This window comes from Fragaria vesca, linkage group LG6 (assembly GCF_000184155.1).
Source record: "Fragaria vesca subsp. vesca linkage group LG6, FraVesHawaii_1.0, whole genome shotgun sequence".
Classification (NCBI taxonomy): Eukaryota; Viridiplantae; Streptophyta; class Magnoliopsida; order Rosales; family Rosaceae; genus Fragaria; species Fragaria vesca.
Window position 1 is genome coordinate 5,098,004 of NC_020496.1, and position 26,561 is coordinate 5,124,564.

The window sequence follows — 26,561 nt, forward strand, 5'->3', positions numbered from 1 at the left end:
AGAACAAACAAAGAATGGCAGCAAGAAGAGATAGTATATACTAGTGGGGGGAAGCTAAAAAGGGTAGAGAAAAGAAGGCCAAAGAAAAAGCAGAAGAAAGAAAGAAAAATCTTGAGCGGATGAAGAAGAAGAGAACTGACAGAGTATGGAGACATAGTTCATACCATCGGACTGTGACTATGAACCAGATGGTATATATGATCAAAATTGGACTTAGATCCGAAATGGTAACAGAGTGTAGATGAGAATATGCAATTTTATGTGTGCATGTATATATGATAACTTTATCTAAGAGCACTTGTTATATTGCAGACATTGATGGATTCAAAAGCCTTAATTTCTCTAATTCTGAAATGGGAGGACTAGGAAAGATAACCTCAGCTATGGTATGTCTCTGTCTTGCAACCTTTCCCTCTTGTTCCAAGTCTTCGGATTCAATAAGCTCGAAATGAGTGTTTTGGAATTGGACCAGAGGTATGTTTGATTTTTGTAAATCATGTTTATCCGTTAAGTTTCAGCTCCACGTCATTGTGAACAACTTTCAGTTTACGGGGATCATGCATCGTTGCAGAGAAAAGGCAGACTTCAAATATTTGTCCGTGCTCCACCTTCTGAGTCATGTCGTCGTGTTCATTTTCATTGATTTAGGCATAAATAGAGTGTGTCTGCATTTAGTGACAATATAGATGTGTATTAGAATTATTTGACAACAGAATTGGCTATCAGCTGGATGTGATGAACTTGTATTTTCATCAACAAAGACGTAGTGTAGTCCATCATAATCACCAGTGTTGTACAACCTCAGTCTCCACAACCTTGATACACACCCTCTAATTCTTATGTACTTCTGTTTAAGTAACCAACGCAACACATAACGCAAGTCAAACCATACATGATACATGTTACAGATGTTGTCGACAACTGGGTTTATTTTGTATTGGACAAGTTCTGTGCACATGCATATTTTGTTTTTGTTATGTTAAGGGCCTTAAGGCGTCCCAATTGAACAAACAGAAACAATCAAAACATTAGATTCCTGATGAACATCCTATTCAGTTTAAAAGAAAGGAAAAAAAATGATCCAAATAACATGCTATCCAAGCTACACCAACATTGGAAAAGTTATATGAACTTCGTCGTGGACTGCATGCACTCTGTTAAGTCTGTTAAATTGCTATGGAAGGAGAAGAAGTTGAGAGCCGAGACCCGAGAGTAGCAGCCGCTTCCAGGAGAGATGGAAAGAATGAAGTGAGCGATGAGAGCAAAGAAACTGATACTAACTCAAATCACATACGTCGGAAACTGACGAAAGTCTCCAAGAGGATGACAATAATGCATGCATGACTGAACAAGGCTAGCTAGCTTGGTCATCCCCATTTTATTCCTGAAATAAACCAATTTAAGTTTTGCGATATTGGACTAGTGCAGTCGTGGTATAGGATTTTACAGCCCAATGAATGCATGAGCGAACCAGATTTGGAGCCTATCAAGTATCAACAGAAAATGGGGGATACTCCCGTCATTTCCGACTTTAGGGCTACGGCTTTGCTTCCCTCTGCTCTATATAATACAGTTCGATAGTACGATCCGCCGTTGCTTCATTTTACCTCTGCATACCTTGCTAACACTCTGTCCTTCCCTCCTTCCACGCTAAACGAAATGGAGAGAGATAACAGACTTGTTGTTGAAGAAGAAGGAGAGATATTTACTACCGTAGATCAAGTTCTGCTAAAATTACGAGGTATAGTTATTTGGTTTCGATCTTAGCTATCTGTCTCTCTGATTTTAGTGTAAGCTTTGAGAAGTATATATGATCAAAATTGGACTTAGATCCGAAATGGTAACAGAGTATATATGAGAATGTGCAATTTTATGGGTTGTGCATGTATATATGATGACTTTATCTAAGAGCACTTCTTATGTTCCAGGCATTGATGGATTCAAACGCGTTAATTTCTCCATTTCTGGAATGGGAGGAATAGGAAAGATGATCTGATCTATGGGTATGTCTAATGTCTCTGTCTTGCCTCCTTGAATCCGGTTTCGGCTATGTCTCTGTCCTCTGGATACTACTATGAGTTGGAATTCTTTCGGACTCCAACGTACGACCCCATGAACAATGCATATAACCCTTTAATTATTTCATATAAGTAAAACAATCCCAAATATACTAAATAGTCACTTTTGCCTCAGAGCTTGAACCAATACCAACAAGCCCAGTAGAGTATAAATGGCTTGAGTGAGGTCTTGGTTCGGGAGAGTTTGTGTGCTTTGTGAAAGCAGTTCTGGGAGTAAATAGAGTTACAAAGCCGCTGCCAAAGAATTAAGCCAGGAGCTTGGAACTTATATTTCTGTCAATGTTAATTTTTTTATGTTTATGTAGTGTTTGTTGTGTCTAAGAGCTTTGAGGTGTTTGTAGGTGTCAAGGATATGTTTCTGCCAATGTTAATTTTTTAGTTTTTTTTTTTTTTATGTTTATGTAGTGTTTGTTGTGTCTAACAGCTTTGAGGTGTTTGTAGGTGTCAAGGAGGGTGGGAGCCTTGGTTTGATGGGTCATGTCTCACAGGCTATGGATGATAGTGGAGGCAGAATTCTTTGCCAGAGCTCAATGATTCCATACGGCCAGAGCTCATTCCACCACTTCAGTACCAAATTGATGGAATTACATTTCAGAACCATCAATCGGCGATGAATGTTTAAATGCTCAGCAAAATTGAAAAGAACGAAGAGAAATAACTGGATCGGCACGAGAAAGTATTGGATCGTCACGAGAAAGAACTGGATCGGCACGCTAAATCAATGACATTGATAGAGAAGTTGCAGGAGCAACATAAATCGATTGAGCAGTCCCACATATCAAATTCCCAAGTATTTCAGAGGGTGGTAAGTTTTCTCCGCCATTCATGTCTTTTGCATGCCATTTTTAATATTACTCATGAACTGAAAGGGTTGAATCTTGCAGATCGTTATTTAATTAAGATATTGTCATGACAATTGATTGGTTGACAGACTTGATTAAATAGCAGCTTAATCTCTCCATTTTTTGTTTGTTTCTGGGGTTCTTTTCCAGAAGTTTTCCCTAATTATCTCTTCATCTTTATGCTCTGAAATTCATGCATTACAAGTTAAAAGATTGCTTCATTAAAATCTCATGAAGTTTCTCAAAGAAGTAGAATTGTCAACCAATCATTATCCGGACGACAGCTAGGAAACGGATATTGAGAATTATGGTATTGGCGAGACAAATTATGGTATATGGTTTGTGCATGTATTATGTATTTATGTTTATGTGATAACTTTGACTAAGAGCACTACTAATATTGTTGCAGGCATTGGTGGATTCAAAAGCTTTGGTTTCTTCATTTTTGGGATGGTAGGACTAGGAAAGATAATACCAGCAGTGTTTTGGTAGTGATTTCCCTAGCTCGGGGAAATTTCTTGGCTTGCAGTCGGCTTCTTTGCGTGATTGCATCCTTGGATTTGCTAGTTCATCCTTCTCAGCTTGTCTGTTGGAACTTCTGTGTTTTTTTGTTATTTTGGATGTTCTTTTTTTGGTTGCGAGCCCTCCTTGTGTTTCATCTGTGTTGGCAATATCATCCATTGGTGCCAACTTTTATATTCCTTGTTCTGTGGTCCTTACGACGAGAGAGATGATTATCAAATTGAGATTGAAGCAAGAGGGAAACAAAGAACTTAGAGAGGGAAAACACCAAAGATACTGTTGATTAGGGTTGTCTGGTCCCAGGTCTCAATGATTTGGATTTGGTCTCTTTCCATCTCATGGAACGGAAGGTGAAAAATGTAAAGCTGATATTGGCTAACAATAATGTTTGTACCATTCAACTTCAAAGAATTAATGCATTTTAGTTTTGCTTCATTTCAGTCATCTTATGCATCTAGCTCTGTATTCCTGACTAGAATTTCATATTTAAAAGCGACAACTTGACGTTATTCGAAGCATTCCCCTTCAAAATTGAACATGAATTTGGTTAAAAGAACTAGCTTAATTTAGATTGAAACACTGTCGGCAACACCTTTGCTAGAAATTCCAACTTTGCCGGTGGATACAACAATGTATAAGGCACCTTCTCCAATCAGTTGAGGACAAATTTGTGAGCAGAGTCGATCATGGTTTCAGTTGAGCAGAGTCGATCAACTAATATCCTTCCAAGATATTGCAGTTCCAATATGCCAAAGTCATTTCTTTCCTACCAAGCAATATCACTGTAACAAAATTGAAACTAGATTACCCTGAAACGGGTACCCTCATTTAGGTATATATGTAACTTATAGTAAGATTGAAATAAACATCAATACAAGATGCTTCTTCATTCATGCCATACAAGACTGATTAGTATGTGCAAGTTCTTTAGCTTAAATGGTATCTTCTCCAGATTAAATTGTAAAAATTGGTAATATGAACAATGAAGTGTGTAAGATGATTGAGATTTGATACTCAACAGCTGTGAAAGTTTCAGTCAATGGCGCTTGAAGCAAACATACAATAAATTTTTGGACGAGCAGATCAAGTCAACAACTGCTTCAGAGAGGACTAGCATGACAGAGACCAAATCTTTGACTGAAAATGGGAGGTGGATGCAGCTCGTGAAACTTCAAAATTCAATTTCAATTCGGCGGTTTGGATTTTTAAGCAAACCGGGGCCATTTCAGTCATTCCAACAGTCAGAGTTAAGGCCTCGCCTCCCACATTTATATTAGATCTGCAGCAGCTTCATCTCATCACAAAAACAGAGAGCCCAAATGGGAGGTGTATGGTTGTGCGAGAGAAATCACAGACGTCGTCTGGATGAAGAAGCGACATTCAAACACCTTGATCAAGTGGTGCGTAATTTACAAGGTATGGTTTAGTTTGGATTCACTGCTCTTTTCCTAACTTGGTCTATATTACGAATTTAGGATGAAGCTATGTATTAAACTTTGAAGGTTTATATTGATAATGTGACTGATAGAACCGCATCAAATTGCAGGTATTGATGGAATCATAAGCTTTGATTTTCTGCTTTTTAGGAATGGAAGGTCTTGGCAAGATAACCAGAGTGGTTGTATGGGGAATTGTATTTCATCTCTTCTTGCTGTATCCACCATATCGTTCTCTACTCCTCTCGTTTTCCCTGGCTCCTCAACCATGATAAACCGGTGGAATACGGATTTGGCGGTGGACCCGAAGCCGCCGGCCCGTGAAAGACTTCTCCGCCAGAGCATGTGCTGGTACGGAAGAGGTGACGGATCTCCTTACTCTCATTCTATGGGCATTATGATGATGCAACCAAGGAGGAGAGATGGAGTGATGCATCAGGGTGGAGAAGGAGGAGAACAAAGGGAAGGGGCAGCATATAGGGGGTAATACCCCTAAGATGGACTCAGCTTGCTTAGACTGCCCGTCCCGCCCGACCCATCGATCCGTCCCGCCCGACCCATCGATCTTATGCAGTTCCATAAAATATGAAAGTCTTCACTTTAGCATGTCTCATTGCGACCCCATTATTTTCTATTGTCTCAGTTTTGCTTAAATGAGATGTACCCAACATGTTGAGTTAGCATTGGAAAGTCATCTGCAAAGTGTAAGATAGTTGTTGAATACCATGTAAAAAGTGTTGGGCACATCATGGTGATACATAGAGCTTATAAAGCATTCTTCGGGTATATAAACATACAGAGAGGATGAAAAGCGGACGTCCGCATTCGGCTTAAAGTAGTGCGGACGTCCGTCCGTCTGTTCTCCACCCTCCGGCACCGGCGACAGCACGCCTCCACCCCATAAGACTCTTGCAACGTCTCCGACCACTTTCCTTCCCTGGAGAGTCTTTGTTTTTTTTTTTTTTTTTTTCCAGTTTTCTGGCGAGATCGACTTTATTTGAAGTTTTGGGTGATCTCGCCGGAAAACTGGAAAAGAACGGACTCGCCAGGAGGGAAAGTGGTCGGGGACACTGCTGGAATCTTCTGAGGTGGAGGCGCGCCGTCGCCGGCGCCGGAGGGTGGAGAACGGACGGACATCCGCACTTCAAGGCCGGTGCGGACGTCCGCTCTATATCCGACCTGTATAAACATATGTTGGATTCATTTCTATCAAAGATACTCTACACATTGAAACACCGCTTCCCAATCCTTTTAGGTTCTGCAAGTGAGTGTTGGCTTTATTTTCTAGTCACCAGTGTCTTCTATTTTGGCGATTGAAAGTGCTTCATCTTCTAACAAATGCATTTCACTTTAGCTTTACTGTCTTGTTGCCACCTTGAGCACACTGAGGTAAAATCTACAAACTTGAAAGTCCTCAACTTGGGGTTCTTTGGAGCATCAAGCAAGACTCTCCTCACCCTTCCCTTTAAAAGGAAAAGATAAAAAGAACTCTAGCAAACAACAGAACCAAACAAGGTTGAATTAAGATGGTTACTTGGTTAGTATCGGAATACTTGTCTCGTTAGTTCTGTAGGTTAAAATGAGGGACTGTCAATCATAGCCCTCTTGTTTTGCTACAGCACCCACTTCTTTTGAAACAGTTTACTGATTTCCTAGATTTGATAGGAAACATGTAATTACTCTACTTATTTACTAAATTTGATAGGAAACATGTAATGAAAAACAAAAGAATTGCATAGCCTGACCACTAGTCACTAGTTCCTAACATCCGAACAAATCTACAATACTGAGGGAGAGGGTGCCATAGCTGATGCAGTTGGATAGGAAGCATACATAGCAATGCCACACAAACCTTCCGGAGGACCAGCATTCCGAAGAATTCTCACGTATCCCTTTTCACCCCAGGTTTCGCCCCATGAATTCTTCACTAACCAATAGTCGGTGCCTTCTTCAGTCGTTCCATACCCAACAATTGTAACAGCGTGGTTTAGGTTTGTGCCACAGTTGCCGGAAAATACCCCACTTGCGTATGCCCTAAACTCTTCTCCATTGGCATCAATGCCAACCGAGACTGGTTGCATGGCCACAGCCTTAAGCAGATCATTTTCGCTATTGGGAGGAACCATTTCATAGCCGGTTATCTTGGCAGCGTACTCATTCGTCTTAGTAGTGTCACATGTTTCGTCTGTACCCTTGTATTGGTAGTTTTCTTCAGTAGTGATTCCTCCGTTTTCCTCTATGTATTTAAACGCATCTTCCATGTCACCACCACGGCAGCCTCTGTTAATCTGATCTCTGTTACAGTCCACCAGTTGTTGCTCGGACAGTGAAATCAATTTGTCACTTTTGATTTTGGTAATCCCCTCAATTGTTGCCACTGTTGAAAACGCCCAAACAAGAACCTGCGTATGTGTTGAAAATTTCATAAGTTTACATGGAGAAATGTACAAGAAATTGATTAAGGTTTGAGATACGGTGGTTCTCTTACTGCATTGTCCTTGTTCCTTGACGGGGGTAACAGCACCTTGTTCCCTCCAGTCAACTCTAGCCGGAACATCAGCTTCCGACAGGTCTTGATACCTAAAAGATTTGGTATTACGTTGCCGAAGTAATGAGCTCGAGCTTAAGGTGTCATTGGGAGCTTGAAATCCAGTGTAAAGTCCGAGGAATTCTTCATTGGTCATATCGGAAAACAAGTTGATGTTTAACTTGTAAGTCTTGTTTCCTTGGTTGTCGAAGTCATTCACAAATAACAAGTTCTTCACAAAAATGGCGAGACGGCTTTGTTTCTCTGCAATGTCATCGTAAGTGCGTCCGAACTGTGCCATCCATTGCTCGAATGTTTTCAAAAATGCAGAGGGATCGACTTCGTCGTTGGACGTGGCTGAGGGTTGTGCCATTGCCCCCAAGATGATGGATAAAACGGCAATGATAGCAAGGTTATTTTGAAAAGCCATTGTAGTTCACTGATCTAGCATAGAGCAACGAGGGCTTTATGATCCTAAATGACTTTGATATAACAGGCTGCAGTGAAGAAGAAAGCAACTCTCATCGGTTTTTATAGCGTGAAAACGTCGCATATACCATAATACACGTACCTAAGTTAAATTTTTTTGGCAGGTTCAAAATTAAACATTCTTAAAATATCACATTTATGATTAATAGTTATTCATTTTTCGGGTTCAACTCTTATAAATATTTGGTCAATGTTCGTTGTATTACATGTGAGAAGGGCAATGATGGGGGCAATGATAGGGGCCTGATTGCCTGAATGTGGCTTCAATTCTTGGTGTTATATATAACATACAAGTAATTATAAATTTTAATTTCTAATTTCACAACCCACGTAACATATTTTGCCAAATCATAATATTGCAATAGCAAACTTACTTTTATATTTCTTTTTAGATTATAGGGGATGAATCAACGGCACTTTTGAATATAATCAGGTGTATTAATATATAGAAGCCATCAGTTACGTATTTATTTAAGAGATCTACAAATGTTTTGACCAAAGTTTTTTTTTTTTTTGTTTAATTTAATTATTTCCTATACATTTTCTTTCCATATAGCATTACTATACTGAATCAGGTGACAACAAATAGGCATTAACTTCTCTTTTCAAATATTTATTTCCTACAAACAAAATTGCATTAATAAATTGAATGACTTTGATTTACTTGGAGTATACGAGTATATATGTATTCCAAATATCCAATGTGTATACAAGATGATCAAGCAGACGAGATGTACGTGAAAGTAACAAATTTTCAAAAGACGTAGTACATTAAGCTGTCACCAACGATGAAGTTACCACATTTGGCGAGCGTTTTCTCTTTCCAACTTCTACCTTCCTGTTCAATCTGCTCTTGTTCTTCCACTTTGAAATCGAATATTGCACTAAACTGTTTGATAATACGTGAAGTTCTTGAAATTCTTGACCATTGATGCTGAATATCGGGCCAGTGCAGAAAGCTGGTCGAGCCCAGTAACACATTCAGCTAATGGACTGAGCGCGCTTCTAAGTTGGACCGGCCCAAGTCAAACGAGTGCACGTGCTCTCAGCTGCAACGTATCATTAAAGTTGAAACGTTTCAACCACCCCAATACTCCTTTTTTTATTTTCCTTTCTTTTCTTTGTTAAAGTTTGCGCGCAAAGCGTGCTCGATTCCCTGCAGAATCATTTTTCACGTTCCCCTCTTTCTTCTTCGTCATCCTCTCTCTCTCTCTGAAATCCTAATACGGATTCATATACGTATACGATTTCGTATACACACGATTAGGGTTTCGCAATGGATCTCCCTGATTCGCCTTCATCAAATCCGTTGGATTCGCCTCTCTCCGGTGGGTCTTAATCTCTTTTTTCTCAGTTTTATTTTATTTTAATAAGCAATCGAATTGTTTACGATTGTGTTTGAATTTGAGCTGGAACGAGTCAAATGATTATTAAATTTTTGATTTTTAAATTTGAAACAAGGACGTAATAGTGTAATCAGAAGCTGTCAAATTTTGTTGTATTTTTTTTTTATTTTTTAAATTATTTGTTTTGGTGAATTCGAAATTATCAGGTGGGATTTGTGTAATTGAGGACGTGCTGATTATAACGCTTTAAATGCAGTCAAATTTAGGAAATTAATACCTCATTTATTTTCTGGTGATTGCGTGTTAAGTTGTTTTTTAGGAAATTATGGTGCATTGGTTTTGATTTGTTAATTTCTTTTGATTGCTCAGGAATGCGTGAGAGGCATCTCCGGGAGCTTGAGAATTTAACACTTACGGCGAGGCCGGTGAAGACGTTAAGGTATTTCACGGTGGCAATTGGTCGATATGTTCGGCAATTTATGGCAAGAGGTGGTTCGTTTGTGTTGTTTACTGTGCTAGTTTTAGGTTTAGGAATTGCTACTATGACAATTGGTGGACCTCATGAAAAGGTAATTACTTTCAAGCATACATCTTCACTTTTTCCACATTTGCATTAAGATTGTTGGATGTGTATTTATTATTGATCGCCTATTAGGTAAGATTGTAGTTGTAGGACTTTGTACCACTATTGAATGTGTTTCTTGATTGGATGGTTTGCATGCATTTCTTGATTATATGTTAGTCATTCTAAAATACATCTCTGTGCAGCACATGCAGGAGCTTATCCGTTATCTCCAATTCGGACTCTGGTGGCTGGCTCTTGGTGTAGCATCTTCAATTGGTCTTGGTAAGAATGAGTTGTGTTCAACATTACCTGCTTTTATATTTTATGCCAGAAACTTGTTATCCCACTGAACAACATTTTATGTGTATTAGTCCATTAGGAATAATCCTGGCACACTTGTTTCTTTCCCCAAAAACCATACTGTTATGAATAATTCGCTTCTGTAACAAACACCGACTCATTTTCATCTATACTTTATGCAGGGTCTGGTTTGCATACATTTGTACTGTATTTGGGTCCTCATATAGCTCTGTTTACCATGAAAGCCGTGCAGTGCGGTAGAGTTGACTTAAAAAGTGCCCCATACGACACCATTCAATTGAAAAGCAGTCCTTCATGGATGAATAGAAACTGCTCTGAATATGGCCCCCCACTATTTTCAAACCAGCAAGATTCAAGGCTCCCACTCAGCAGCATTTTGTCTCAGGTTCAGTTAGAAGCTGTTCTGTGGGGAATTGGAACTGCACTGGGAGAGCTTCCTCCGTTTTTCATATCAAGAGCTGGTAACTACCAAACAAATAAACTAAGTTCTTAGGGTCACCAAGTTTGTTACTCTGTTATTTGTATCTTGTAGCAAACAGTTTCTTTCTAGCGGGAATAGCCTGTTGGAACTTCATTGAGTCAAATTTTTTTATTTTTCTTCTGAACTCTTATTATCATCTTTTCGTCTCAAGAATATATACAAGTATAAAACATTCCACTTACGGAGGTAGTGGTTGAATAAGTGACTATATTACAATTGTTTCACATATATTTTAGTGAGTCCTTATCGTTCTACATTTTGCTTTTCAACACAGCAATACATGTCTGCCAATGTGCATTATCCTAACTATGAAGTATTGCAGCTCGTATAGCAGGGAGCGAATTGGAAGTAATGAAAGAATTGGATTCTTCTTCTACTGAAGATGGTGGAGTTGTAGCTAATCACGTGAACCGGATCAAATTATGGCTTCTTTCACATTCACAGTATCTGAACTTCGTAACAATATTAGTTCTCGCTTCAGTATGGTTTCTTCTTCCTCGTATAGGAAATCTTATGTCATTTCCCAAAACATGGCTGTGGAGATATAATTTTATATAGTCGTTTTTCTTTGTTTCAACGAGGGTTTCAAAGTTAGCTTAGTCATACTCATGATTTCCCAAATTTCTGTTTATGTATGCTGTCTAACTCCATTTTGCACTATGGCATATATGTTATATTACTTTTTTCTTCAATATCCTCCTAGTTCTTATCAGAGATCATTTCAGGTACCCAACCCTCTATTTGACCTTGCTGGTATAATGTGTGGACAATTTGGCATCCCGTTTTGGACGTTCTTTGTCTCGACAATGGTTGGAAAGGCATTTATTAAGACTCACATACAGGTATCTTAAGTTGTAAGATATACTCCAAAATTTGTGAACTTATTACTATCTGCTCATCGAATATTCTTGTTCTATGTACGACAATTGCTATTAATTATGGTGTGCTAGATGTAATAAACGTCATGCCAGCAGAGGTACTCCGAGTTGTTAGGGATTTTGTCATCCATGATGCAGACTCTAGTGCTGTTTCTAAAATGAGTTGTGTCACTGATTGGATCCTTGATCCAAACTATTAAATGGTTAAACAATGCTTGCCCTGCAAATTCTTAAATTTAAAATTCATCTCAGTAGGACAAACTTACAGATGCTTTCATTTTACGTAGTAGTAAAGATTCCTTGAATTGATGGTTCATGAATTTACATAACTTAAGGAAGTTTTGTCTCCCTGTACATGCAGACAATTTTTCTCATCTCAGTTTGCAACAATCAACTTCTTGACTTGGTAGAAAATAAATTGATTCGGTTGCTCAGCATTTTCCCTGGATTTGGTCTGATTGCGCCCAAACTCATTGCCAAACTACATATTTTGAAAGAGAAGTATATGGATAGCTCTCCTCAAGCCATCTCAAACAGCGAGGTAGTGTTTTTGATTTGTGCCCATCCTTTAGTTATATCTCCCGAGTAACCATGTTTGTCCTTATACTCTTCTCAATTTTGTGCTTTCAGGTGAAAAAGTGGAACTTCTCCATTGGTGCAATTTGGAATACTGTTGTGTGGCTCATGATCATCAACTTTTTCATCAAGATTGTGTCAGCAACTGCACAAACCATTCTCAAGGAAGAACATGAAAAGGAGATGTCTGCATTGACGAGCAATATACATGCATCAGATCTCGGCAATATTGTGTCAGCAACTGCACAAAATGTTCTCAAGAAAGAACATAAAAAAGAGTTGACTGCATTGAGGAATAATTTACAGGCATCAGAACTCAGCAAAGCAGCCAACTAAATTATTCTGAAGAGCATTCAGATCCAATTATCTGTTCTTCATAGCATTCTTAGCTTTGGATTTTAGTGGCAGAAAGTTTTTATATCTGCTATAATTATATCTACCAAAGCTCAACACCTCCATTGTTTCATTTTGTACATAAATTAGAAACTGCAATGAAGCAGGAGGTGATTTAGTAAAAGTATCTACATGTCTTTTAGTTATTTGTAACAATATAGCGATTCTTGGTCTTTGTATCTTACATTTGCTGCAATGTAATAATATCCATTCTAGACATTCATATATACAATATAAGCAATCTTACTCTAAGTGTTACCCTCCTGCAAATTCAAAAATTCCAAAAGTGGATCTTGTTTCTTTTTTCAGAGTCTTGGAGAACAGCCTTATTTCCAGAACTGCTTCTGATAAGGACTGAGAAAACACAACTGGATCCACTGCTGTGACAACAATATCAATGCCGTTTTCACAATTCCAGGAAAAATCCATGCATCAACCAATTGAGTTTATCTTACTGAACATTTATATATTATCACAAACATTTAACAATGGGAATGTACAATCCCAAGTTACAACTCAGGTAGAGATTTACAATACTTTATAAGACGACGGACACTTATTCATTGATATAGAGTAGTAATCTTGGAACATACACAACTGGAAAGACTTGCTTGCAATGCTTTTATTGCTTTAAGCAAAAGCCGAATGACTCTCCCATCTAAGGTCCTGCGAGAATTGAGACAATGCAGCTCTCGGATCCCCATCAGCAATGGACAAGTAATACAGTGCAGTGGCATCATCAACCTGCATGCTTCTCCTCAAAGACTCAAGAACCCTCTTCTTGCCTAGTTCAGAATTCGCCCCACTGCTTTCAGCATTCTTCTGCGACAAAGTGCAAGAGTCGATTGCTTTCTGGTCAGGACCATCTTCCAAATACAACACTGCAACCTCTCTCTTAGCACAGGGATCCACCTCAACATAGCAGGTAGCTCCCACAAGCATTTCCGGATCGCTTATTGGAATCAACAACCTCTCCCTCGAGTATATCCCATGCTCACTCATCATGTTATTCAAGCGCTTTACATCCACCACCTGATCAAACACACACATCATCAATGACCAAAAATTCCGAAATAGCTACACATATATCAACAGAATTTCGACACAAATGTACATTATATGAAATCTTTGGCTAAACCAACTGCAATGTACTGGATACAAGTATGCGAAATCGAAAACTTCGAGGATATAATCGACATTTTACACCTGTAATGTTTTCATTTCTGAAATTTCTAGGCAAACATAAGAGACCGTCACCGTGGCCGTTACCTGAACGGAATACTTGACGGCGAGGCTAGCGACGCTATCGCCGCGGGAAATTCGGTGAGAGATGGCGAATTTCCCGATGCTGTTATCTCTCCAGAAGCTTCCGGAGGCGGGTTTCCCGACGACGTCCTTCAGCTTCCACGGCGATTTGAAGGCGTTGGCGACGATCTCTTGATCAGAGGCGACGGAGTTCCACGCGCGGCAGACGCAGCTAGAGCGAGCGAGGTCGGGGATCGGAAGCTTCTCGAAGATGAGGCGGAGGGTGTCGCGGCAAGCCAGGGCGGAGAAGTGAGAGTTCATCGGAGATAAGGTGGTGGAGTCTGAGGAGGAGGACGTGTCGTGTAGGGTTTCGGTGGTGGCGGCGGAGCTGAGATCGTCGTCGTTTTCTTCGTCGCCGCAGCAACCCATCGTCGTTTTAAAAGCCGAGAGCGGATGGTGGAAATGCGCCGGGTTTTAAGGGCCAACGAATTTTGTTTTAGCCGAGCTACGACGTCGTTTTGGGAGTGTTGGCTGTTGGGAGAAGAAGATTAGACGCGGGAGTCAACAGCCAACTAATTTGCGAGGCTATGGTTTCTAAGAAAATTGTCCATTTTGGACATCTTTTGGTTGATTTATTACAATTGTGTCCACAAGGGAAAAGATTAAAATGACTGGGCTTCCTTTCTTTACTTTGAAATACAGATACAACATCTCTCAAGCTTCAAAGATTCAGCACAACAAACTTGCTGTTCAAGGCATCTTGTACAATAGATAAAGTTTCCAAAGGTAATGCAGTGGCCAAAACCTAACTTCTAGCTCCACTGTTGCCTTTGGGAAAAAGAAAAAGAAAAGTAAGGTTGTAGATTTCACCATCCGTGACCATGACCAAGGCCGTACGGATCAGGATAGCCAGCTCCAGCGCCATGAACATTATGACTATGATCTTCATGCCCATGGCCATGAACATGTCCGTGATGACCACTTTGTTCGGCTTCATCGAGCAACTTCTGAACACGCTCAGGGATCGGCTCTTCCTGGACCTTTCTGACAGTAGCAGGTAACGAGGTTACAAAATTTGCAATGTGTCCAGCTACTTCATCGGCTGCATCCTCCTGTATCAACAAAGGGAAACAACTTGTTAGACCTTCCACAGTAAAACCAACAGAGTAATATTTTGGTCTACTTGTAATCTTTACTGACAAAATAAGAGAGAAAACCATCTCAAATGTTGCAGAACTAGAACATATTATCAGCTAGAATAACACAGGAATATTAAATTGTTAACCAAACACATCCCGGATCGAGCTAGAACCAACATATACATTGTTTTACTTAAAGATCAGTACTTGTATCAGTACTAATATCAGACATATATCAGGCAATGTTATAACGCCTTCTTTTATCTGAACTGTAATGTGATTGCCGATTTCGGATAATTACTAAACATATTTGTATCGTCACTGCCCTTGATACCAATATAAGCAGTATCAGTGCACCTCGTCATTGATAGCTTATGTTGCATACATAATCGATTTTGTGGAAGAAGAGAAATTACATTGTACAGCCTACAAAAAGCAACACCATAACACAAAGCAAGTGTGCCATTGTGTAAGGAACTCAAAGCAAGTGCAAAAGCACAAATCTTAAAAAGAGACATGAATCAGTCCTTTCCAGAAAACGTTTTTAACCCATCAGAATACAAGATTGGCCACAAATTTGCACTTTAGTAACAACGCTTTACATACAATCCTATCTTTTGGACAAAATCTCACCCTTTTGTCTCAGGGTAAATGTGTTCAGAGTTCAGACAAACATGAACCAATATTGACACTGCTTCTCAAAATGGTACCAAATTCTTCAAAACTTCTACACTCTAAGCTTTTTTTTTTATCTCAAAGGGCTGAGAATTATTTCAGGATACCTCAAGCCTCAGTTGTTTACAGCATACATTAACATAGAAACTAAGGCATGTTAAACTCTACCAAAAGCCTTGGGGAACCAATATCATAATAGTTGCAGAACACGGTCTAATACTCAGATAGGGAACCTCCAGTACAGCCATGTAGTATTAAACTTCAATATCAGATTCCAACACAGCAGTGTCATCCAAAAAGACCATAAATCAAGCACAAGATTTTTACCATAGACCACACAATTGGCATGACAGGTGCAACTTCTACATTCTCTAGCAAGGACTTCAGTATTCTAGATTTTGAATCATAATTAGCCACCCAAGAGTTAGCCTCCTAGTCCTGACAATTATAGGTCTACATGGACACTTGTACAAAAACTATAGGTGCTATGTTGTGTACATCAATTTTGAAGTCACAAATATCTACCTAACATTATCTAATGTTCCTTAGGAGCTTATTTGGTTAACAAACCTCTCTAACATTTCTGTTTTGAAACAGTAATTGAAGGAAACTGAAAGCCAGCCAAAAGTAATTTAAATGGTGTTAATATACAACATACAGGAAAACCAAACAGTAGCCTGTAAGGAAATGAATCTCTCACCTGAGGCCACCTTCCACCAGAATGGGTGACAAAAGTTGCCTTTGGAAGTGCATTCGCAACTCGGTGTCCCTCTTCACTCCATTCCTTAGACCAACTTCCAGACCAAAGAACCTGCATTGGCACTCCTTTCAGTCCATCTGAACCACCCCATTCTGCAATATCAAAGCTATGATTCAACTTCTTCCCCATTCCAACAATCGCCTTCGTCCCATCCCTCCCTTTCAAAAGAACTCTATGTGCATCCAAATCCGCACCACCAACCCCTCTCGAACAACTCATCCTAATCAACAATGCATGAGCATACGAAACCCCCAACACCAACTCCCTAACCAACGGCACTTCCAAAGCCCACAAGGGCAAAGCCCCTACTGATTTCGACCCTGTATCAATCAATGTCACACTCCTCACAGACTTCACATTCTCCAAAACCCAATTCGAAACCATCCCCAAAGCCGAATCATGCAGAACCAAATGCACAGGAGCCAACCCCATTGTCTCAATCACTTGCCCCAACACCTTCCCAATCTCACCAGGCCCCAACTCAATCGGCTTCACCACCTTCCTCTTCATCGCCCGAGCCTCAATCTCCTCAAACGGCACCTGCCCAGTAGCCACAATCTCATCAAACGCCCAAAACAGCCCCTTTTCTTGAATTTCACTAACCACAAACCTCAACCTCCCAAAAAACCCACCTGGGTTCTCCTCAATCTCCTCCTTCGACTTATCCGAAAACCCATTTCCGGGCAAATCAAACGCCACAACATGAACCCCTCTCGCACCCAAAGCCTCAATTATCTTGCGAAAACCAAACGAACTGAGCCCCAACCCATGGACGATTATAACCTTCTCCGATTCCGTGACGCCTTTCTCAGCTGTGAAGACTTCAAACGGGGACTGGTCCGGGTGGGTCTGGACTTTTACGGTGCGGCCCTTGGAGTAGTGCTGACGCAGCGACGTGGGTAAGCTTAAAAACCACGACTTTGGGTCTTGCGGGGAGAGAGAGGAGAAGGAGATGAAGAAGAAGGTGATGATGGAGACTGTGATGGTGAAGTAGAACCAGAAGGCGAATGGGTTTGGAACGTTTTGGGGTGGTTTTGATGGTGGAGAGGGTTTGGAAGAAGAGGTGGGTTTGGGATTTGGGGAGGGTTTTGGGTGTGGTTTTTGGTTGTCTTCTTCCTCTGTGATGATCACCATTGATGAAAGGTTGGAGCTTTTGAAATTGGAATGGAGATGGATCTATAGAGAGAGAGGAAGAGGGAGCCTAAAAAGTGGGAGTGGAAATGATGAAGGAATATTCACTTATGGCAGGTCGTTTTGATAGTAGTTATAAATGTTGTACGACAAGAAAGATACCTTAAAAACTTGATCCAAACTAGTCTGTGAGAAACAACTGCTTGAGATGCCGACTTTGAGCTTGATTTACCACTTCGTATTTGATCTTCTTGGACAGTTATTTGGCTGCAAATGTAGTACAACATTTTGGCTTCAAGGAATGCCAACTCTTTTGAAGAAGGTGTACTCGGAACTATGAGAAATGAACTCCCAAAGTTGAGATAAAATAAGCAACTTATGGTTTTATGATTTTTTCTTACTCGGCGACTGTTTTGGACATGGTTTTCTATGAGCTTCTCTTATCACTTTTGACAAATTGAGTGATCAATGTTCATCCTTGACCTACAAGTTCGAGTCCTCAATTGCCTCATTCAAGCTCCAATATCTTCTCGGTTGCTCCACAATTGCTCCACAAAGTATCTAAAAAGATAATAAAGATTTATTTATTTTTGATGACAAAAGACAATAAAGTTAAAACCGACTTTTTTGTTAATATAAACTGAAATTATATATCTTCTATTGATTCTAAAAGTGTACATAAACCCAAAGTTTATCTCTTTCATTGTTTCTATCCCTCACACCGTCTAATCTAAATTCCATCTCTTCCACGGTTCTGTCAACCAATCTCAGAAGCCTATTAGACACCTCTTCCACCGGTGTCTCAATTCTATCTTTTCCACCGGTGTCTCAATTCTATCTCTTTCACCGTTTGTGCCAGCCTAATCTTAAAAGCCTATTAGACACAGATAAATTCTCAACCTTAGTTCTGCAGCAATCTATTCATACTGATTTTTTTGTTGATGTATATGCTGCTTGAATCCACAAGAAAAACTAATCTTTTTTTTTTCCTATGTAAAAACTAAAAAGTAAAGGAAATGTTGAGAGAGAGAGAGAGAGAGTAAAACTTGGGAGGAAAGTTAGGAAACGATTGGTCGTTTGTCGTTTATTCAGTTTCAACGGTATGTCCTTCTTCTCCTTCCTCCCCCAGTTTCTGTGATAACACTTCAACTTCAGGTCTCGCTCTTCCAAAAGCTCCCATCTTTCTGGGTTTCGCTCCTCTACGATGCACTCCCTCTCCTCCCATTTAACTCGTCCACTCTCCTCCTCCTTCTCCCACTTCCGCTTCCTCTCATTTTTCCACTCTCCCAATTCCCACCCCAAAACTTTCTCTATTTCCCAAAAGCCCCCCACTTTCTCCATCCGCAGCTGCACCTCCATCTCCGCCAAGCCATCCTCCGACCTCCGCCCCAAGCGCCGCGCCGCCGCTTCCGACGCTAAGCTCCGAGCTCTCCGGAACCTCTTCCCCGGCGTCGGTATCGACGCTTACGTCATCCCCTCTCAGGATGCTCACCAGGTTTAAAACTACGTCGTTTTGATACTATGAGAGTTTGTGTTTTGATTTTGCTGGTTTTTGAGCTTTTAGCCTCGGAAAGTTTCGAGCTTTGTTTCGATTTTATTTGCTTTTGGAAATTTGGATTCATTTCCAGCTTGGTGTGAAATGCTAGTTGTGATTTGTGTAGTTTTAGTCTTTGTGGCTTTGTTTCGAAAACTAGGAGCTTTGGTTTTACTTTGTGATTGAGATTCTAAGTTTTGAGTGTTATGATGGGCTACTGACTGTTGAGGATTAAATCAGCCAGCTTTTACTGTTTTTCGATATTGAGATTGTGAAATTAGAGCTCATTGGAGTTTTTGTGATGGATTTCAGAGTGAGTTCATTGCTGAATGTTACATGAGGAGGACATTTATATCGGGTTTCACTGGGAGTGCAGGCACTGCTGTTGTCACCAAAGATAAAGCAGCTCTTTGGACAGATGGGCGCTATTTTCTTCAGGTGTCTAAAGATTGAAAGTTGATTTTCACTCTGGTTTTATGATTTGGATTGAAGTTGATAAGATTTACTCTATTCTATTGTTAGGCTGAAAATCAGCTGAGCTCGAGCTGGATTCTCATGCGGGCTGGTAATTTTGGAGTTCCTACAACTATAGAATGGCTGAATGATGTTTTGGCCCCTGGTGGGAGAGTTGGCATTGACCCTGTGAGCAATACTTATTCTCTTAAATTGGGAGCTTCACTTATCTTTTGTACATGTATGTATATCATTATGTTGTACTGTTTTTGGATTCTTGAACTGGTTGCTTTTGGGTATCGATTTCAACTGCCTCTTCAATTCTAATCAGTTACATGAAGCATAAGTTGATTACTTATGCCTTGTAAAGTGAATATATTCTCTTATAATTTTGTATATTGAAAAGCAACAGTCACCTCAACTGACTGACTCATTTTCGTATTTTCTTTTTCTTAATGTGTTTGCTCATTGGGTAATCTAATAATTCAATTTATTAAGCTTGGTTCCATTGTTATCCTCCACGTTAAATTTGTATTCTCTTTTGTATTGTGTCATTTCTTATATTGCTTGTTTGTGATGCCACCTCCTTTGTATTGTGAAGGGATCAGTTTCTGTTTTCTTCCGATGCTGCAGAGGAATTAAAGCAGGGCATTGCTAAGAATAATCATGAGTTGGTTTTCCTGTATGATAAAAATCTTGTGGATGAAATATGGGAAGATTCAAGACCAGAACCTCCAAACAAACCAATTAGAGTACATGAACTGAGATATGCTGGTGTAGATGTGGCTTCAAAGTTATCATCTTTGAGGAATGAACTTGCTGCAGCTGGTTCATCTGCGATAGTTATATCTATGCTTGATGAAATTGCCTGGCTGTTGAATTTGGTAATGCTTTGAACATTACTTTTGAACTGATGCTTTGAAACAAATACAAAATAATGATTTAAAAGTTATTTGTAAAAGATCCTGCTTCTATCTTTTAATGTATTGATCCAAATTGTTTGTTGTTTGTTTTGCAGAGAGGAAGTGATGTTCCACATTCACCTGTTATGTATGCTTATCTGATTGTGGAGCTTGATAAAGCAAAGTTATTTGTAGATACGTCCAAAGTAGGTGCTGAGGTGTTGGGTCACCTGGAGAATGCGGGTATTGAATTGAGGCCATATGACTCCATTCTTTCTGAAGTAGAAAGGTGAGCTTGTGAGCTGAACCCTCTTTGTGTATGAAACATTTCTTTTTCCTCATAAGTGGCGACCGTGTACATGCAATTGCATGTACAGCTTCAATAGCAGTCATAGGTCAATGGCAGATTATGACTTCTATGCTGTAATGACTTCTAGGCTGTAATAGTCAGGCAAATTAAGTTGTATCTTATGTCTTAATTATGCTTCTAGCCTGGTCTTCATTTCTTGTTAACAGGAATGCAAACTTATTTTGGTACTTCCTGCATGACTAAATTTTTTAATTTTTTTAATCTCTTTAATATATTCAGTCTGGCAGCAAAAGGAGCTAAAATTTGGTTGGATGCATCATCTGTGAATGCTGCGATTGTCCACACCTACAACACTGCTTGTGAGAAATATTACGAGAGCCTTGAAATAAAAAGAAAAAGTAAGACTAAGGCGTATGAGGACTCCAATGGTTGGTCTGAAGGACCCACCGGAATGTATAGGGTTTCCCCTATCTCTTTGGCAAAGGCTCTGAAAAATGATGCTGAGTTAGAAGGGATGCGAAATTGTCATTTAAGGTAATTGGTTCCTCCCTCCAAACTTGATCTGTGCTGATAGTTTTGTGTTTGAATATCATTTTTTGGTTAGATTTGTATTTAGATAGCCTCAGCATCAGATACATTGACAACAGATACCATACATGATTAAGCTTTAATTTGGGTCATGCATATAAATTATGGTGGGAGGTTTGAAGCACAGTTGTTAGCATCAGATATTTGCATAGTAGAATGCCTTTAAAGTCTAAGCTTTTAGTTTTGGTTATGTAGTTTTGACTTCTGTGGAAGAAATACAGATGAACATGTACAAGTTTATTGTACCAAGTATTCTATCCACTAGTCAGATATCTATTTTGCAATATGCTTCTGCGCTTTTGGTGTGGATGGGTTAATCTTGACAATCAAAATGGAAGCATAAAAGTCTAATGGGTATGCATGTTTCATTTCCTTTAAAATACAAAAAACATTGATTCTCTTCTTAGGAGAAACTATATTGATATTGTAATTATAAAGACAAATTTTGCCTTACAACTTAAGGATATTCTAATTCTGTGCAGGGATGCTGCTGCTTTAACGCAGTTCTGGGTTTGGATCGAAGAGCAAATTAACAAAAATGTGAAACTAACTGAGGTAGAAGTTGCTGAAAAACTTCTTGAATTTCGTTCAACGCAGCCTGGTTTTCTAGATACAAGTTTTGACACCATCAGTGGTATGTACGCTAAATTTATTTTCAGTTTTACAAAGTAGTGTTTTCAGTGCTTCTTCTCCTTGTACTCTCCCTGTTTTTTTCTTCTTTTTCTTTCTGTGTTCCGTTGCCATCCACACCAGAATAAATTAAGTTTTCCGAAAAAACCTGCTAGTGGAGGAAGACCTCCTAAGGATAAGAGACATAGGGCTAAAGAGAGAGCCAAAAAAGGATCTTTTGTGGTGGTAATTATCTCATTGTCTATTTTATTTTGATTTCATTGATCACAATTTCAATGATATTCCAGGCTCTGGTGCAAATGGTGCTATCATACATTATAAACCAGAACCAGATAGTTGCAGTGTTCTGGACAAAAAGAAACTCTTTCTTTTGGATAGTGGAGCCCAGTATGTGGATGGAACAACTGACATAACCCGCACCGTACATTTTGGTGAACCTACTGCACGTCAAAAAGATTGCTTCACCCGAGTTTTACAGGTATCAAATCATTTGCTATCAAATAGTGTTTAAAGATTGATTTATTCCTTGCATTAGAAGATGAGGTTTTCTTGGACTTTTCTAATCAAGTGTTCAATCACAGGGTCATATAGCTCTTGATCAGGCAGTATTCCCTGAAAACACGCCTGGTTTTGTGTTAGATGCATTTGCTCGCTCTTTTCTTTGGAAGATCGGACTGGATTACCGACATGGTACTTTCCAGGAATTTATATCGTTTTATTATGAATTTTATTTCTCTGCTGAATTCATAATGAGCTGAGTTATTTTGTCTTTTATACTTTAATGTAATAGGAACTGGGCATGGTGTGGGAGCTGCATTAAATGTTCATGAGGGTCCTCAAAGTATTAGCTTTCGATATGGAAATACAACGCCCTTACAGAGTGGCATGATTGTTAGCAATGAACCTGGCTATTATGAAGACCATGCCTTCGGCATTCGAATTGAGGTACTGCAGTTAATTATAACCAGGACACAGATGCTAATTCTCTTCGTTGCTTCTCCATGTGACAATTCTTATGCTATGTATTTCACTGTCTCTCAGTAATTCACATGTTCATTTTCATGCAGAATCTTCTTGTCGTGAAAGAAGTTGACACGCCAAACCGTTTTGGAGGAATTGAATACCTGGGATTTGAAAAGCTCACATTTGTCCCCATTCAGGTATGTGGACAATGACTCAGTATTAGTATAGTATAATTTGTTAGTGTGATTTGATTTGCGTCAAAGGCTGCCGGCAGCGCATCTGCGCTTTTGTTTCCTGGCTTTCTTATTAGGTTTTGGATTGTCATTGTTGACTTTCCCGTACTTATAGCCTTTGTACATGTACTAATCACATGTGAATAAATGTTCAGTTTCTCTCAAAAAAAAAAAAAAAAAAAACAAATGTGGCCTTCATGTCAGAATTGTCTTAAATGGCAAAATGATAATTAACACTGAGAGCTCTGTTACCCCTACTGAGCTTCATGAATAAATTAGCAGTAATTGTTGTGGTGCTAATGTACTTGGCGGTAACTTATTCTTAAAGCTACAGTTTGGGTTCTATGAGGTCGTACTCATAATGGTTTATCTATGCAGGCCAAATTGATAGAGTTGTCTTTGCTATCTGCTGCGGAGTTTGATTGGCTTAATGATTATCATTCACAAGTTTGGGACAAGGTGAGTAGATATCGTGAAACTATTCTGTGCTATTTATCATATTGGCTCTGGAGGATCAAATTATGACAGAAACATGGAACACTCTTGTTCTTTGTATATTTATTTCTTTGAGATCATTTATAGCTAACATCAGGGTGCTCACAGGTCTCACCATTGCTGGATGGTCCTGCTCGTCAATGGCTTTGGGACAACACAAGACCTTTAGTCAAGCAGTGATTCGTACCCTTTATTTGTTGTGCCGTGTTGTAGCCTTTATTTGTTGTGCTATGTTGTACCCTTTATACCAAGAATTAGACAGTAAATAGCCTTGTATATACTTTGCCCTGCATATTTGATAGTTTCTGTGATTACAAGACTCTTCAGAAAAATGAATGTGAACAAGGGAAAGTTATTTTTTTCTTTTAAATCTGCGGTGCCTTGTTCTGTCAAAAAGAGACTGCAGAAGATATTATAGAATCATGAACATCTTCCCATCCCATACCTATCTGATGGATATATTGTAGTTTGATTGTTACAAAATGATCGCATTAAGGAGTCAATCCTTGTTATGACCATCATGTTCTGGATTGAAATGTGGCCAATACCATCACTGTTCTGATTCAATTATGCGTGACATTGATGTTGTGCATGTCTTATATTTTGATTATTTTCTGCTCGAAATATAAGGCAATGACCTCACTTCATCTAGCTGCTGGTTTCTGCTTCCCTCACTTGGGAGAAATACGAATGACTCATGGCTTCTCTTGCAGTTAGCCTGTCTTGATGATCAAACCGAAGGAGTCTATCCACAAAATCAATAGCTTCCGGTGAAACTAGATGTTCATTGTCTGCATTAATAAACTTCGACCATGGCTTCCTGCTGTGCCTCCCAACCAACTCATCCAGTTCAGGATCAAGCCCTAGATCATATTCATTCAGATATGCATCCAACTCGTCCGTCCCAAGTACCCTGGCAATTTTAACCAGCTGATCATTATTATCGTGACCATCAAAGAAAGGCTCCTTCCGAAATATCATCCCAGCAAACATGCAACCAAGGCTCCACATATCTATCGAGTAGTCGTAGTCTCGCAAATCAACTAGAAGCTCAGGAGCTTTAAAATATCTTGATGCCACACGGACATCATACTCCTTTCCAGGTTGGTAAAACTCGGACATACCCCAGTCTATCAATCGAAGCTTTCGCAACTTGTGGTCGATCATAACATTCTGAGGTTTAATATCTCTATGCATGATTCCTTGTGCATGAGCATAGTCCAATGCCTTGAGGAGATCATATGTGTAGTAGCGAATGTCATGGTCCGTCAGTGTCGGGTACAAAACTCTAAAATCTGTACTATTAACATGCTCGAAAATCAAACTCGGAGTTTTCGAGTGATGATATTGAACAACATCAAGAAGTTTGATCACATTCGGGCCACCAGAAAGGTTCTGCAGAATCTTAATCTCCCTCTCAATCTTCTTCTTGTTCACAGGCTTGAGCATTTTGACTATGCAGCTCTCATTGGTATAGACATTGTTGCACTCATAAACCTCGCTGTATACCCCATTTCCTACTTTTTTCACAACTTTATAATCATGTTGATCACCCCATTGGACGTTGAGGAACTCGTACTCCTTGGAAGGGGTGGGAAGGTTAGGGAGGTGCGAAACCGGCACACGCACGGCGACGACGGGACACAGTTGCAGGAAACCTAGGAATAAGGTGGAGCAATACTTCCCTACACTTCTCATTCTGAAAGCTTTTACGTAAATGGTAAAATTAAGAGAGAAAATGGGAAATGAAGAAAATATAACTAAGCTCGAGTTGTGCTCGATTTGAAAAGAAAGGGTGATTGTGTAGGTATTTTATACGGTTTGTAGGTCACTACGAAACTAATTAATCATGCAACTGACTTGGTGCAGGTTCTCCCTAACCTAAACTTTCTATGTCCAAAAGAAAAATAAAAATTAACCATGCATGCAACTAATAACTAAACATTTTTTGTTCAAAAGAAAAAATTAACCATGAAACTAATCTTCTTTAGTTCAAAAGAAAAAAAAATTAACCATGCAACTAATTAATATCCTTATTACAAAGAAATAACTTAATTACCTGCTTGACAACTAATTAACTACTTAGCTACGAGTGAGTTATAAACTAATTACCTATCACGATGGGAGTGGGAATTTACTCACGGCAGGTCGTTTTAATGGAAACTTGGAAAGTTATGATGTTGCAGTCAATACAAATCAGTGATAGTCAACTGAGGCAGAGGAGGAACAGATCGAAGCTAGCTTACCTTATTTCCTCCTCGATTATGGAGATTACTTCCTCAATAGAATAGGTGCTATCTCACTTGTAATATCTATATATATGCACATGTACAGAACATATATGAATGAATAAAACACATTGATTCCAGCAATTCTTCTTCTTCTTCTTTTCATAACGCGCGCGTTGTCGATCTTTTGATGAGTGTGGCATGGCATCCCGTGACTGTTGAGTCTCGATCATCACTCGGACACCATTGTACTGAAAGGTACATGTTCTTCCTCTACTTGTGTCTTCCACACATGGGTTCCCTGGGCTCAAGTCCTCTCTCTAGTATACGGATGTTTGTATTGTTTTATATATTGTTTCCGTCCAGTTCTGTAGGTACTTGAGAATTCTACTGTACGCATGCAGATGACAAATGTGATACCGTTGATTGGTTCCATGATCGATGTAGAACTAGTACTAGATTACTAGCTAGTAGAGCTTCAAGATTTGAAAGGTAGAAAATGGTGGGGAACAAGAAGAACGTGTTGGAGATAAAATTTTCGAAGAGCGATTAGAAATTACAGAGAGTGAAGACATTGGAATATATTCCAAATTGGTGGTTTTGTATAAATTAACAGAGAAAGGCAACATGATCTTGAGAATCTCATTATCACAAAGTAGAAATTTTGTGGCGAACCTTGTGCATAATGACTCTCGAACAACCTATTAAGTTTGTGGTTGAACAATGACTTGGATTCCAATTATCTGGTCATTGTAATTTAGATTTGTTGATCGAATTAATCCCTAAGTAATAGACACTCACAACAAAAATATAGAGCAAAG

General features: G+C 39.3%; 6 protein-coding genes and 1 non-coding gene across 7 annotated transcripts; 3 read left to right on the top strand and 4 right to left on the bottom strand.

The window, feature by feature from the left end:
• Positions 1–1,978: 1,978 nt before the first annotated feature.
• Positions 1,979–3,791, top strand: LOC101294088. The gene is made up of 3 exons (XR_184861.1): positions 1,979–2,003; positions 2,520–2,883; positions 3,330–3,791. It is a non-coding gene; the product is annotated as an uncharacterized LOC101294088 (transcript).
• A 2,865-nt stretch (positions 3,792–6,656) lies between these two features.
• On the bottom strand, positions 6,657–7,835 carry LOC101293117 (vignain-like). Its single transcript, XM_004304939.1, has 2 exons — positions 7,353–7,835; positions 6,657–7,280 (listed from the first exon to the last, which is right to left on the bottom strand). The coding sequence occupies exons 1-2, from the start codon at positions 7,833–7,835 to the stop codon at positions 6,657–6,659; spliced, it is 1,107 nt and encodes a 368-aa protein (XP_004304987.1).
• Positions 7,836–9,027: 1,192 nt separating this feature from the next.
• On the top strand, positions 9,028–12,704 carry LOC101294278 (vacuole membrane protein 1-like). Its single transcript, XM_004302373.1, has 8 exons — positions 9,028–9,222; positions 9,610–9,809; positions 10,009–10,087; positions 10,288–10,587; positions 10,930–11,087; positions 11,333–11,449; positions 11,847–12,026; positions 12,116–12,704. Exons 1-8 carry the CDS (start codon positions 9,171–9,173, stop codon positions 12,395–12,397), a joined length of 1,368 nt encoding a protein of 455 aa, XP_004302421.1. The 5' UTR covers positions 9,028–9,170; the 3' UTR covers positions 12,398–12,704.
• A 182-nt stretch (positions 12,705–12,886) lies between these two features.
• Positions 12,887–14,185, bottom strand: LOC101294575 (F-box protein At1g55000-like). Its single transcript, XM_004302374.1, has 2 exons — positions 13,724–14,185; positions 12,887–13,486 (listed from the first exon to the last, which is right to left on the bottom strand). The coding sequence occupies exons 1-2, from the start codon at positions 14,126–14,128 to the stop codon at positions 13,085–13,087; spliced, it is 807 nt and encodes a 268-aa protein (XP_004302422.1). The 5' UTR covers positions 14,129–14,185; the 3' UTR covers positions 12,887–13,084.
• A 109-nt stretch (positions 14,186–14,294) lies between these two features.
• Positions 14,295–17,510, bottom strand: LOC101294864 (protein AUXIN RESPONSE 4-like). The gene is made up of 2 exons (XM_004302375.1): positions 16,214–17,510; positions 14,295–14,811 (listed from the first exon to the last, which is right to left on the bottom strand). Exons 1-2 carry the CDS (start codon positions 17,405–17,407, stop codon positions 14,566–14,568), a joined length of 1,440 nt encoding a protein of 479 aa, XP_004302423.1. The 5' UTR covers positions 17,408–17,510; the 3' UTR covers positions 14,295–14,565.
• A 982-nt stretch (positions 17,511–18,492) lies between these two features.
• LOC101295146 (probable Xaa-Pro aminopeptidase P-like) lies at positions 18,493–23,879 on the top strand. The gene is made up of 13 exons (XM_004302376.1): positions 18,493–18,899; positions 19,251–19,376; positions 19,461–19,580; positions 20,000–20,275; positions 20,410–20,582; positions 20,883–21,137; positions 21,674–21,825; positions 22,109–22,299; positions 22,403–22,511; positions 22,612–22,766; positions 22,889–22,981; positions 23,396–23,476; positions 23,621–23,879. Exons 1-13 carry the CDS (start codon positions 18,609–18,611, stop codon positions 23,690–23,692), a joined length of 2,094 nt encoding a protein of 697 aa, XP_004302424.1. The 5' UTR covers positions 18,493–18,608; the 3' UTR covers positions 23,693–23,879.
• Positions 23,880–24,160: 281 nt separating this feature from the next.
• Positions 24,161–25,210, bottom strand: LOC101293415 (casein kinase II subunit alpha-1-like). The gene has a single exon (XM_004304940.1). It carries the CDS (start codon positions 25,208–25,210, stop codon positions 24,161–24,163), a length of 1,050 nt encoding a protein of 349 aa, XP_004304988.1.
• Positions 25,211–26,561: the final 1,351 nt, after the last annotated feature.

Coding starts and splice junctions, on each gene's coding strand:
- LOC101293117 (XM_004304939.1), bottom strand. CDS start 7,835: ATGGCTTTTCAAAATAACCTTGCTATCATTGCCGTTTTATCCATCATC. Junction 7,281..7,352: donor AATGCAGTAAGAGAACCACC/GTATCTCAAACC, acceptor ACACATACGCAG/GTTCTTGTTTGGGCGTTTTC.
- LOC101294278 (XM_004302373.1), top strand. CDS start 9,171: ATGGATCTCCCTGATTCGCCTTCATCAAATCCGTTGGATTCGCCTCTC. Junction 9,223..9,609: donor GTTGGATTCGCCTCTCTCCG/GTGGGTCTTAAT, acceptor TTGATTGCTCAG/GAATGCGTGAGAGGCATCTC. Junction 11,088..11,332: donor CAATATTAGTTCTCGCTTCA/GTATGGTTTCTT, acceptor AGATCATTTCAG/GTACCCAACCCTCTATTTGA.
- LOC101294575 (XM_004302374.1), bottom strand. CDS start 14,128: ATGGGTTGCTGCGGCGACGAAGAAAACGACGACGATCTCAGCTCCGCC. Junction 13,487..13,723: donor CCGTCAAGTATTCCGTTCAG/GTAACGGCCACG, acceptor GTGTTTGATCAG/GTGGTGGATGTAAAGCGCTT.
- LOC101294864 (XM_004302375.1), bottom strand. CDS start 17,407: ATGGTGATCATCACAGAGGAAGAAGACAACCAAAAACCACACCCAAAA. Junction 14,812..16,213: donor CTGGTGGAAGGTGGCCTCAG/GTGAGAGATTCA, acceptor TTGTTGATACAG/GAGGATGCAGCCGATGAAGT.
- LOC101295146 (XM_004302376.1), top strand. CDS start 18,609: ATGCACTCCCTCTCCTCCCATTTAACTCGTCCACTCTCCTCCTCCTTC. Junction 20,276..20,409: donor TTGCCTGGCTGTTGAATTTG/GTAATGCTTTGA, acceptor TTTGTTTTGCAG/AGAGGAAGTGATGTTCCACA. Junction 22,512..22,611: donor CGGACTGGATTACCGACATG/GTACTTTCCAGG, acceptor TTAATGTAATAG/GAACTGGGCATGGTGTGGGA.
- LOC101293415 (XM_004304940.1), bottom strand. CDS start 25,210: ATGAGAAGTGTAGGGAAGTATTGCTCCACCTTATTCCTAGGTTTCCTG.